The sequence below is a fragment of the Stegodyphus dumicola genome, chromosome X1, assembly GCF_044657685.1.
Source record: "Stegodyphus dumicola isolate Sdum_Otavi_A_Nest chromosome X1, ASM4465768v1".
Classification (NCBI taxonomy): domain Eukaryota; kingdom Metazoa; phylum Arthropoda; class Arachnida; order Araneae; family Eresidae; genus Stegodyphus; species Stegodyphus dumicola.
In genome coordinates, this window is record NC_140780.1 from 79,701,050 (window position 1) to 79,714,421 (window position 13,372).

Here is a 13,372-nt window from a genome sequence, read left to right on the forward strand (position 1 = left end):
TTTTTAACTAATTAATTTGATAACATTTAAAAATACACATTCATTTTTTGAAAGTGATATGTCACAGCATTCTTTTAATATACAAAGAGTAATACTGAGTTCTGGGTAACTTAGACATTTTAGGGAAACTTAAAAAGTTAGCTGCTAGCTTTCCAAAGCAAGCAGAGAACTGAGGCAGAAAGTTATGTTTTCTTGTATAGTTTTAAGGTTATATATTTCATGTAATTTATGTGTTGAAGAATGTAACTAATGACTAAATGAACTTTCTGTGGCTGTAACTAAAGTAGGATATTTCTGAGGAAAATTTTTCAGTTAAAAATTTTTTCTTTGTAATCCATGTAATCAGTATATTTGTATTGTAAATGATTAAAGCATCCATTCTTCATTGAAGTACTGTAGCTAATAGCTTCTGGAGCAGTTCAAGTCAAAATGAGCATATCTTTCCTGCAAGCTGTTCTATTAATGTATTATTTTTCTGTCATGAAGGTACATTCATAAAAATATTTTGAAATCAATGCAGCAAAAAATCCTGATTATTTTTGGTGGCATATTTAATGAAGGAATGCAAACAAATGTAATTTTCTCCATATTTATGCCAGTCTCATGATATTTCTGTCAGCCAAAAAGTACATAACTGATTTTTTGACAGACCAAAGTTGGGATAATAATTCATGGCAAAAAAATCTATTGGTTTCATTTTTTTCATATATGGTGGCACTGCATTAATTATCTTCATTACTGCTACATCATGGCATTATCTATTAGTAGGGCTGGGAATTAAGATACCCTAGTATCCTGGTGGATTATAAAGGACCTTAGAAGTCAAACAGATCTGTGGTATTAAGTATTTTATCACCAATGCAAAAGATATGTGGATTTATTTCCTGGTGCATTCACCAACTGACAGCCCAGCCACTGTAGATGCCTGAACTAGTGAGTGAACTTCTTTGATCCACTATTGTAATATGTATTTTTGTCTTAACCAAAAGATGGAGATAACTTTGTGAATGTGAACAAAATGGTCTTGCTTAGCAGTGCTCTTGCAATAAGGTTTTTGTTATCAGTGTCACTGGACACTAGAGTCAGATTTTCTAAAATATCTTGTTGGCTAGTTATCAGTTCATTACCAGATTGATTATTTTTAAATTTGCAGCTTAACTTGTCTTCACTAATATCCCACATCAAGCATAAGAGAGGTACAGCTTTGTTGTCTTTTGATTCATTAACCTAAGTTTCTGATGCTGGCAAAATGTTAAATTTTCCAATTTCGACAGTGGAATAGTGGTTTGTTAAATATCCGTCCTTGAAGTTTAGATTTTCATTTCTGTATTAATTAATTCATTAAACTTTTCTAAAAAATCTAATGTCATTACACAGTTGTCTACAGACATTGATTCCATAATTTTATATTTTCGTTTTGCAGATGATCAGGTTTCAAGATGGCATTTCACTGTAGCTGACAGTAAAAATGGTTTGGTGTATAGGTGTATTGAGAATATGGCAAAGCACATTAGGGCTATCTGCCTAAGGGAAGGGAGGCCTTCGTGGAGGACATTCTAAGGGAAACTGGCTCGTATAGACGTTATACATGGGGAAAACCACGAAAACGTCCATGCAGCCAGCCCGTTCGCGGAATTCAAACCTCGGACAGAACTACCAGTGTTCAGTGATTTTACCGCTCGGCTGCTGGTGGGCGTAAAAATGGTTTGAAGCTGACACCAAAAGTAATATATCTGTGTCTGAATATCTTCATGTTTTTAGGATTATCTTCTTACCAAAGAAACTGGTGGAAGTTTTTGTCCTTGTTTATGTATCTGCAAAAATGCTTTTCTGATATTTGGTGTTATGCTGTATTTTACTAATTTGAAATGATTCAAAATATTAAATTATTAGTTCAATCAAGTTTTGGACCTTTAGCCAGATACTCATTCATAGAAATGTAGAAATGTTGCTGTCTGCTTTTGCAGTTGCATCAGTTGAAAGTATCTTTAGTTGAATTTGCTTTTACAACAGCTTAATGTGGCAGTTAAAAGCAGGCCTGCTAATCTTTATCAACTAGGTCAACTGTCTTGATTACGCATTCATCTAACCACTCATTCAAAATTTCTTAAATTGTAAGACAGTCATTTGCCTGAAATGCATTCAATATTGACTTCAGTTGTTTGGCTAGCATTTGGTTTTCCTGGAGTGTCGCATGATCTTATAGCTAAAGTAAGGAAACCTGTTATCAGCCCTCTGTATTTCTTTTCAAGATTTTAGAAGTATGTTCGTTTGTGGCTTCTTCCTGTATCAGCATAGGTTTTTTTTAACCTGGATCAGTAATGTCAAGTACGTCTTAAATTCCACGAATCACTGATTCTTTCTCATTACAAAATAGTGAAAATATTCATAGAGTTTTGGAATGTTTTCTTTCTGAAGATCGTAATTGTGTTTGAATGGTTACTAATTCATTGGACATGTGTAAAATATTTCTGGTAAGCAGTTCTTATATCAATATATGCATTTGCCCATGTTTAAAAGTGTACCTTTTTTTTTTTCCATTTTTGTAGTCACTCTAGGAAATTTCATAGTTATTTAATCTTTTTAACTGCAGGAAATTCCTTATTCTTGGTATGCCAAAACATATTTTTCTTCATCTTAAACTTCAGAAATGCACTTGTGATCTTTATAGGGAATAAATACGAGGGCCATCCAGGAAGTAGATTACGTTTCCGTCTGTGTCCGCTAGGGGCGGGGCTAGCGCGGCCATCTTGGGGTCAGAGCGTTGCGCAGCTCAGTCTGCATCTAGCCGTGCTAGTGAGAGGTTCGTGCTGTGCTCCGTTCAGATACTGTGACAGTTTGAAATGTCTGCGTTAATTGAAAATCCCGCGAGCTGCGAGGTGCGCTCAGTAATAAGGTTTCTGACTGCAAAAAACTGTAAACCGATAGAAATCTATCGGCAGCTTCGTGAAGTGTATGGGGACAACATTATCACTGAAGGTAGAGTGCGTCAGTGGGTCATAAGATTTCAAAATGGCCGAACCAATGTTCACGACGAAGATCGAAGTGGGAGACCCAGCATAGTGACCGCCGAACTTCTCGAAAAAGTCGATGCTAAAGTCCGTGAAAATCGAAATTTCACAATAACGGAACTTTCTTTGAGTTTTCCACAAATTTCGCGAAGTTTGTTGCACGAAATCATCAGCGAAAAGCTTGGTTACCACAAGTTTTGTGCAAGATGGAAGGCAAGAAGAGGTAACGAAGTGGTTGAAGGCGCAGGCGGCAGAATTTTTCGACGAAGGAATTTCCAAGCTCGTACATCGCTACGATAAATGCCTTAATTTGTATGGTGACTATGTAGAAAAGTAGTATTTGAGTGTGGCTTTCATCTGTATATAATAAAATTTGTTTCCTATACTTTGTTTATTTTTTTATTCCAAAACGTAATCTACTTTCTGGATAGCCCTCGTACATTGGTGCATTTCTGCAGCTTCAGTGTCTCTGAAAAGAAGTGTTTAAATTTTCTTTATCTAAGGACATAACAGTCAATAGCCAAGACTATTTTTCTCTTCAAATAGGACTTCTGATAACCAGAATCAGGTAAAACTCTATCAAATTCCTTTTGTAGACCTCTTAGAGAGATGTTCAAGGTTTGCATTGCATCTTGGATACAGGATTTATTAGAAAAAATGTAATCTATGACTTTTGTCTTTGCCTTCTTTTCAGTTTTTGGATATCAAATTTTTGGTTTACTGTACGACTATATGCTGCAATTATTATAATTATTGTACTAGGAAATTTTGAAACCCTAGAGGGAATTACACCAAATTAAATGTGAATCACTTAAAACAAATATTCATAGCAGATTTTCAAAATAATGATGTATATGCATTTGTAGCATTGGCAGAAAAAAATAATCATAATTTGAATCATACTCATTAAATGGTTAATTATAATCATATTTCTGGGAATAATCAACATCAATTTTAGAAAAGTGTAACGGAAACTCCGATCCCCCCCCCCAAGAGAATAAATTTATGAAATAATGTACATATTCTTCTGCTGTCTTACAATTTACTTTGCTACGTTGAGAACAAACTCAAAGACTTGCTTGTGATGCAGTGTAGTAACAAATGTTATTCTTTGGGAAAAATCAGCTGTTTCAACAATGAATTTAAAGAAAATATAAATATTTTTGTTAATGAAAATTTGTATAATACACCTGACAGCAGTGATATTAAGATCTGACCCAGGCAGCATGCATTCATAAATGAGTCATGAAAAATATGAGCAATTTACGAGTGGTCCTTTGTATGAAAAGTGTGAAGCTATCATAAAATGGCTTCCCCCCCAAAAGAGATCTTTTTATATATTTTAATATTACAATAAGCATAAAATTTAGGTATATTCATACTAATGTTTGTGCTTTATTCATAGTTTTTACATATAATATACATACATTTCAAGATTACATATGTAAATCTTCCCAATTATTTTGTATATTTTTACCGAAAATTTTCGTAAATCTGCGCATATTTTACTTAACATGTGCGTATAGTTTTCTTAGAAATTTACATTAATTTACTATATTTTTTACTGTGCTTATAGGTATAATTTTCGTAAAATATAGGTAAATTTCCTGTACCTTTCATTGGGTATGAATGTGTATTTTTGGCAAAAAACTTTGCACGAATCAACTGTTTTCTTACTAAACCTGCTACATGTGTTTTTCTTGAATTCTACATACATTTTCACTGAAGCAGATCGTTTTGACGCCGGGGCAGTTCGGCGCATATTTTTTTCGTATTTTTTATTTATTTTTAGAATAAATATGAAGTAATATAAATAAGTAATATGACTGATTTTTATTTATTGAATTAGTGATTGTTTGCATGCAATTTTAAATAAATATATGCGTGTATATGTGTGAAAGTGTTCTAGATTTTTGTGTGTGTCCCAGATTAGTGAGAAGCCTCCTTGCCAATGTCAAGGCCCCGGGACATGAGGGAGAGTTTTTTTATATATTTATTTCACAAAACAGCATCAAAAAGGCAAAATACACAAGTGGTAAATAAACATGTGGTTACAAAGTAATTATATTATGTTGCAGACAAATATAATTACAGATAAATAAGATTACACATAAATAAAATTAGAGATAAAATAATATTACATCACAGAACTTTTATTATATTAATCCATTGCAAAATTATGCAACACACCTTTCAGGTATTCCATTGTTTCTCGATTTTCAAAATCGTCAACTATTACTTTAATTCTCATATCAGCTCGCTGATACCTATTCCGCTTATGCGGTGGTTCATCTCCACGTACAAATTGTTCATAACATTGATCAATTGATTTTTGAACACGCCTGGGACTATCTATGAATTCCTATAATGTGGGGTGTGAAACACCAAATGATGATGACACCAAATTTATTTGAATGATGATGCAAACTTATTCAAAAAATAAATAAAAATATGAGAAGTATGCCATCAAACAAAAGCAAAAAAAGTATGGCGTCGAACTCACCCCGCGTCAAACGACCTCGTGTCGAATTGATCACGCATCGAAACGTTGGCATCGAACTGACCTGTACCGATTTTCACATTTATGCATGCATTTATTTAGAATCATATTTCTATAATTCTGTGCAGATAATATAAGCACACTATGAATGTAAAAAAGGCCATTTCAAGCACATGATTTTCATATACCAACACTTTAGTTACTCAGCAGTAAAATAGAATATGTATGTATCAGGCCTAGTGAACTTAATAGTGTTTTCCACGCCTTTTTCCATGCATATGTTGGAATTTTTTGCAGTTTGTTAAATATGATAAGCTAAATTAGAGACCAAAAAGTTGTTCATAAGTTAAATCAATTTTCTGAAAACCTGAACTTAATATTGTTGAATTTTGTATTAAAACAATTATTGAGAGGGAAAATATAAATTTTTATTTTAAAAAATGCATAATATTTAGTATTATGAATTAAATTGGTAATAAGTAATTATGCAAATTTTGAAAATAAATTACTTTTATGTTTTGTCTTCAGAAGGGAAAAAAATGCTAGGGACAGCTCCCCCCCACCCAAGACTATGACTTATATTTAATGTACGTTCATAAAATATGCATATAATTTTCTTCATAGATAATTTACTTATGTAGGAATCTGTAGGAATCACTATGAAATTTTCTCTTTAGTGATGGCCATTTTATTTCTGTAAATTTATTTTCTGGTTAATTTTATGTTTCATAGATAATAAAGCTTTTCAGGTATAGTGAAACTTAACAGAAATTTTATTTTTTTCTTAGTCATTTTAAAAGTATATTTTTTGAGTGAATGTTTTTAATATTATAAATATTTCATTCATTGAAAAAATAATGTAGGCTAATTTATATAGTATATTTGGCAGTCCCTAATATTTAAGTTTGATGTTTCTTGTAAACTAAACAGCCAATTTAAATTAACAACAAAGGATATATAAATTAGAACTAGTGATTGCTTAAAAAAATACTCTTAAATTTGTTATTCAGAATGTTATGAATTATATTGTAAATGAAAATAATTAATTCTGTTCCCCAAATATCTTCCATTTATTTCCTATTTTAGCATTCATTCATCTATTCTTTTACTCTGAGCATATTTTAGATTCTTATTTAAATGTTACTTAATACTTGGACAGATAGCCTCTCCAATACCTGAGAAGGGACAGCTTCAAAATGGTGATAACACCTTTATGCAAGTGGCCACTATTTGAAATAGAGAAGTTTTTATAAGATTGCCTATATAAAAAGGTTTTCCTATCCTTCTGAAAGCCACTTTGTAGCATGTAAAATGCAACCTTCATAGGTTTTTCTACCTACATAGCAAAATTTGGAATTCAATAATTTTTCTACCTAGTTAGCAAAATTTTGAATTAATTTGTTTTGCTATTTTGGTTAGCAAAATAAATGGAAAATTTACTTTCATAACACACACTTACATTACAGGCATACGCACATACATTACAGACATAAAGTTGCCTATGTGAGGAAGGTAGTTTTTTGCTATGTTAAGAAATTCATTTGCACATGGATGAGAGTAATGGCAGATTCTTTAGTAGTTGCAATGGAAAATGCCAAGAGTTGTACTCATTTAATGTATCTTGTTATGAAGATACAGTTTTCCTCATCCTTACCATCTGGAAGGGGTTGAAGTGAAATATAAAGAATATATCTGTTGAAACTTAGACTTTCAACCTTTATGTCATGACACTATTATGAAAATTTGTCTTTATTGTAATTATGAAATTGTGAACAATGATTGACTCAAGTAAAAGTAGTGATATCATTATGAAATCATTCTGCAAGAATAGTAAATTATATTGAAATGGTTCCATTAGCTTTCCTAAGCTCACTGCAACATCAGTTATTAAATCCTAAAATTCTTATACTAATCTTTGAGATACATACATTATAATTATTAATATTACTGAAAGTACACTGAACTTGTAATATTTTCAATAGAAAGTATTACTTTTTTAATACAGAGAGATATGTTAAATCATGTTTAATTTGTAGACTAGAAAGACATGAGCAAATTTTTCCAAAATGAATTTACGTTTTTGACAATACTTAATATATTATTTTGAAATACATTAATTAGCCTGTTTAACTGATCCAAAGAGAAAACGTTTTGCATAACATCATGATCATTTTATGAAAACAGCTTTCGGGTGGGATGCAATTCTGTACATCTCATGAAATTTATGAACAGGAAATATTTTTTTCAACTTAGTTTTCAGGCAAGCAAATGTTTCACCGTCTTAAAACTGGCCTATAATGCATTAGAGCAGAAAGGAGGATACCTTGCAAGCATACATACTATGATTTAAAATTTTATCTAAATGTATGTTGGGTTTAAGTTTTAGAGATATCGGAGTGATTTTTCTAATTAAATACAAAGAAAGGTATGTAAATTAGCAACGTGACAAATAATACATTTCGCTTTGAAAAGATCTAGATTCAAGTATAATACCAGAATGTAACACTTTTATTTACTAAAATAATTGAAGAATAAGAAACTTGGTAAAAATCATAGGGTGTTTAAAAATGTTTAGGTTAAAAGCATTTGAATTAGATTCAATTAAGAGGGAAATTCAGTTTCGTTTTGTCACAAATATTAGTATGAAATAATAATAAAATTTTATGCCTAATACTTGCCAGAACTCACTTAAAACCTTAACTTTCAAGATTAAATAGAATGTCAATTCAAGTAATCTAATGATGCTTAAATTAATGCAAGTACATTGATGTTTTAGCGCATGGTGATGACTAAAACTTTCTGGCTCTTTGATCATAAGTAAAAGTTAAAAATAATTTAAATTACTACACTGGCGATGTGTTATGGTGAACATTATCTTCTGTTTACTTTACATACTTGCTGAAAAACATATGTAATACAAGAAGTTTAATGCATTAAATTATTAGTTACGTATATGGTTATTTTATGCATTTCAGTAAATCAGAAGCCAGCACACAGTTGAAAGTAATCTGAGTAAATTCCTTCAGAATTTGTATGCAGATCTTTAATTATGATGGCATTGGCATCTTAATTTGCAATGTAAGATGTTTTAAAATATTTACATTTATGTACGTTATTACAAAATAGCCAACAGAATGAGAAATGACAATAAAATTAGAAATAGTACTGCAAGAAAAGTAGGTGTAGCAGGCCTAAGGTTTTCTTTAAAAAACAATTTAAATTCAGAATTTTCAATTTTCTGTTTTCTTTCTCTCTCTCTCTCTCTCTCTTTTTTTTTTTTACATTTCGAAGTAGGCTTGTTGCTTTCATTATGTAAATGTCCTGAGAAAACAGGAATTGTCATTTCACTTAGAGGAAATGTTTGTTGCAAACTTTGTGTGCAAGTAATCCAGATAAAAAACTAAATTATAGATTGAATAATTATTTTCTGTATTAAATAAATAGAAAAATTTGCATGTAATATTAATTTATCATGTAATAATACCACTTTAAGCTTCTTCCTGTACAGTTTGATGCAGCTATTTCAAAGAACTTATTGAAAATATATACTCTGATGTAAAAATCAGAGAACTTTTTGTTTTATTAATATTAATAAGGTTTTAATCATTAATAAATTTTCTAAAAAGTATCTATAGGAGATACTAAGTTTTAGCTTTATTAACTTAAATAAATTCTCAGTTAGCAGCATGATTTAGTTAAGGGAAAATATGTAAGAAATCTACCAAAAAGGAATAGTTTCATGAAGGATATATTTAAAAATGCTAATCATGTTTACATTACACATGACAGAAAATGAGAAAATTACATGCAGGTAGACTTTTTTTGAGGAATAGAAGTTAGGCCAAATTACAAATTTTGTTAATTTTTGCTTTCTAGTACAAATATTAGAAATGGATATAAATAACACTAAGTACCATTACTTATTTACTCATGTACTTTTCTTTTTTAATTTTTTCAGCATGATTTAGAAACTTTTGATTTAATGGTAACAATGCGTATTGTATGCACAAGAATCAAACTTTTTTTGTGTAAATAAAAAGAATAGGATTGAAATTGTTAAATCCTTTGAAATACATAATGTAACAATATTATTGAAAAGAGGGTGGAATACGCACGTAAATGCGATAAATCAGATTGCAGTAATAATAACAACAACACTAGTAATAAATAATGTATAAAACTGAACATATTTAATTTGAAAGTTTTTGTTAACTCATGGAAAGAAAGATATATCCAACTTATTTTAGTTTTATTTAGGAATATGATAATGCTTCTGTAACAGGATATAAAGGGTTATTGAGCTAATGTAGAGTAAAAAATTACCTTCAATATATGTAACACAACTTCCATTCAGTACTTTATAGCATATCGTAAACATTCTTTGTTCTCTAGAAAAACAGTTTAAATCATAGCACTTGCATAAAAAATTCATGCTTTTTATATAAAAACATTTTAAACTTGAACTACGAGTGTTGAATGGATATCTAGTTTTACTCCTTTCCTGAAAACGAATTTATTATTTTCAGTTTGATTTTAATAAATAATGGCCTTTTGCTACTTTTTTCGACAGTTCAATTCCCCCCCCCTCATAAAAATAATGATAAATAGTATATTTCTACAAAATAAAGAGTACTTTAAGCATGCATTCTCTACAAACTAATGAGCAAGTTAATTGGGAGAAAGCAATTGTTTTCATAATTTATGTACCTGCCTTCATACACAGTGATATTCAAATTAATAAAAATTGTGCTCCTGTAGCAGAAATAAACTGTGAGAATGCATTTAGGAGATTTAAATTTTAGAATAAAAGAATGCATTTATGCATTGACTCCACCAGCTCTGTGCATATAGTTGTTATTTCTTTATAATGGAACCACACTTTTACAGGATTGTTAAACACTCATTCTTTTGTTATACAATCCATTTCAATAACATGTTCCTTGAGAATGTGCTACAAGTTTTCAATTGGATTTAAGTCTGGTGAATTTCAAAGCCAATTTAGCACAATAATTATATTTTCTAAACTGAATGAACCTTCAGACAGATTTCAGATAGTGATATGGAGCTAAGTTATGTTAAAATGTCCCTGCAAAGGTTTTCAACTATAGCACAGTCCTATATTTTAAAATTTATGTATACATTGATAAATTCATTTGTCATTAGGAACTAAACTTTCAGTGACATATGCAGCAGGGAAAAACCCAAGCATTTGTTTTTGAGGGTATTTTATGGTTTACTGATTTACCCTTGTGTTATGTTTTAATATTAGGTTTGTTATCACCATGAACAAAAAATGAATCTCATCGCTCAAAATGTTAATTTTCCAGTTACTTATGATCTAAGATTTGCATTTCTGTTCCATCTGGCATATCAAACGTTGTCTTTTTAGTTATCTTTCTCACCGAAGTCATTGGTGAGAAATCTTTTCCAAGGATCTTGGTAGTTTCTCTCAGTACATTTGGTTACATGTAATTTTCGTAAAAATAACATGTATAAAATACAATAAAGTTTCAATAACATCTTCAGCTTTTTTGTGTAAAAGTCACTTGCAAAAATTACCACACACTTATTCCCCCCAATTTTTTCTTACTTTTTTTTTCTTTTTTCTTTTCTTTCTTTTTTTTTTTTTAATGAAACATGCTGCCTGGAACATCATTACAAATAGGCCTTGCCTTTTATATATAAGTATGAACGTTATAAAGAACAGTTCAGAAATCTATCTCCACATCTTTCCTGTTGCTAAGTATGAATATACGAAATAAATTTTCTCAGAGATTTTGCACCCCACATCTTTGTACCCATGTATCAAATACTTTATCTATGTAACTGATTTCTTTTCAGAGGGTGACATAATATCTTTACAATTTCATATAAGGTGTTAAAATTGTATGTCTGAAATCTATTCAAGAACTTCTTTCTAGCATTCATCAAATTTTAAAACTCTAATAATTTTTTCATTGAAATTACTTTAAGACCTCAAAACATTAATACAGGTTTTCAAAGGATAAGAAAAGGGCTCATTTTGCACAGTTGTTATTTTATATAATATGACCTGTCTGAAATATTTGAGGAACAGTACCTTCTGTGTGAAATATTTGAGGAACAGTGTCTCTTATGTTATGATTTTCTCGCACTCTTATATAACAGTATATCTCTTAGTGTCCCTTAGATTACAGTTTTAATACTGTAGTATTCATTACCTTAAAATTTGAGTTTAATACAGGGAATTCTTGAATAAAATTAACATTGTTTGCTGGAAAGATTAATTAGCTACAGTTTCATATAGAACAGAAGAATTATATATTACGTAAAAGATTTTTCTCACCATGCATCCATCTACTCTTAGCACTCTGATTTCACAATAACTTCTGTACATAGAGAAATTATATGGAATAAAACTTACATATTCAAATGATGCATCAGTTATTTTTCTTTTTATGCAGTAATACTTTTGTCAGTTTGCTGTTAGCTGTGTAATTTTCAAATATCTCTGTCTTATCTATATGGGTTTCAGTAGTGCATACATGGGTACTGAATTAAACCTGTGTTCTAAAATTTGTGAAATTTAATGATTCATTGCCTGATAAGTCTTGATCTGTCAAAATATCTAAAGCTTAAAAATTGGAGACCTAGTAGTTTGTAACTTTATTTTTTAATAAAGTTATAGACTACTAGGTCTCCTTTGAGGACTAGAGTGCTTCTGAATTTGTAAAAAAAAACTTAAATTGTGTAAATGTATATATCTCAAGTGCAACCCAAGGAAGCACATGTTTATATTTAAATTAATAATGAAAATGTAAAATTTTACTTGGTAACTAATTCTTAATTTTTATTTCTTTAATCTAGATAATAACTAATTTACTTGCTGAAAATCATGCTGAAATATTCACTGATTTCATACAAGAAGTCATTCGTCAACTAAAGGAGAATCCAGAGAGGATACCTGTCATACAATATTTGGAATCGGTATCAGGAAATTGCAGTCCTCCTACAATGAGGAAACAGACATTTAGAGAACATTTAGAGCTTGAAAAGGTTTAAAATTTTAATACATAAAATTTTCCTTGCAAAGCGATTTTTACTATGAGACCTCTCGACTTGCATGTTACGCAAGTTTGCGTGTTACACACCCATATTTATTAATAAATTATATATATATATATATATATATATATATATATATATATATATGTTGTATGGTCTTAAATTCACTTAGTGTGAAATAGAGTTATTCTACTACTTGCGCAAATGCTGCAAAGTAAGTTAATAATAATTTATTTACTAAAGAATATTAATTATATTATCTCCTAAGATTAATTTTAATAGAACTATCTTAAAAGAATGAATCCATACTAAGTTCAATTTCGAAAAATGTTTTAAAGTAACTTGAATGTAAATTGTTAAAAATGTTTAACAGAGACTTGAATTAAATCATGAATAACAAAAATTTCAAATGTAAAAGGAAATAAATTAAAAGCGAGTAATTAAATTAAATGCAAGTAATCATTGCCATTGATCGGAAATTAGTTGACTTTTCAAGGGGAACAAACCAACTCCTGTTCAATGAACAATAATTAAGAAATAAATACGAAGGTGTTTCGTCCTTTACTCGAGCAATAAGGCGATGCCAAACCTGCAATTCAAGCTAGGCCAAACATTTCCGTGAATAGAAGGGATGAAGAACCAATGTAGAGAACCAAAGAACTCAATCCGATTAAGCATTTTAGCTAATTCAACTTTGAGTGAAAAGCAATTTCTGCAGTAAATTTGATATCGCTTGAGTAACTGTCCCCCGACACCCTCGTGTTTATGCATTTTATTTCAAAACTATTTGTACAAATTAAACTTTGGAAATTGGCAT

General features: G+C 30.2%; 1 protein-coding gene across 2 annotated transcripts in view; it reads left to right on the forward strand.

Moving 5' to 3' along the window:
• Positions 1–13,372, forward strand: part of LOC118192343 (uncharacterized) — a 288,524-nt gene that overhangs the window by 186,389 nt on the left and 88,763 nt on the right. For both annotated transcript variants that reach the window (XM_035363282.2, XM_035363285.2), the window contains exon 14: positions 12,358–12,546. In XM_035363282.2, coding sequence (XP_035219173.2) covers positions 12,358–12,546 — 189 coding nt within the window. The remainder of the gene's footprint in view (positions 1–12,357; positions 12,547–13,372) is intronic.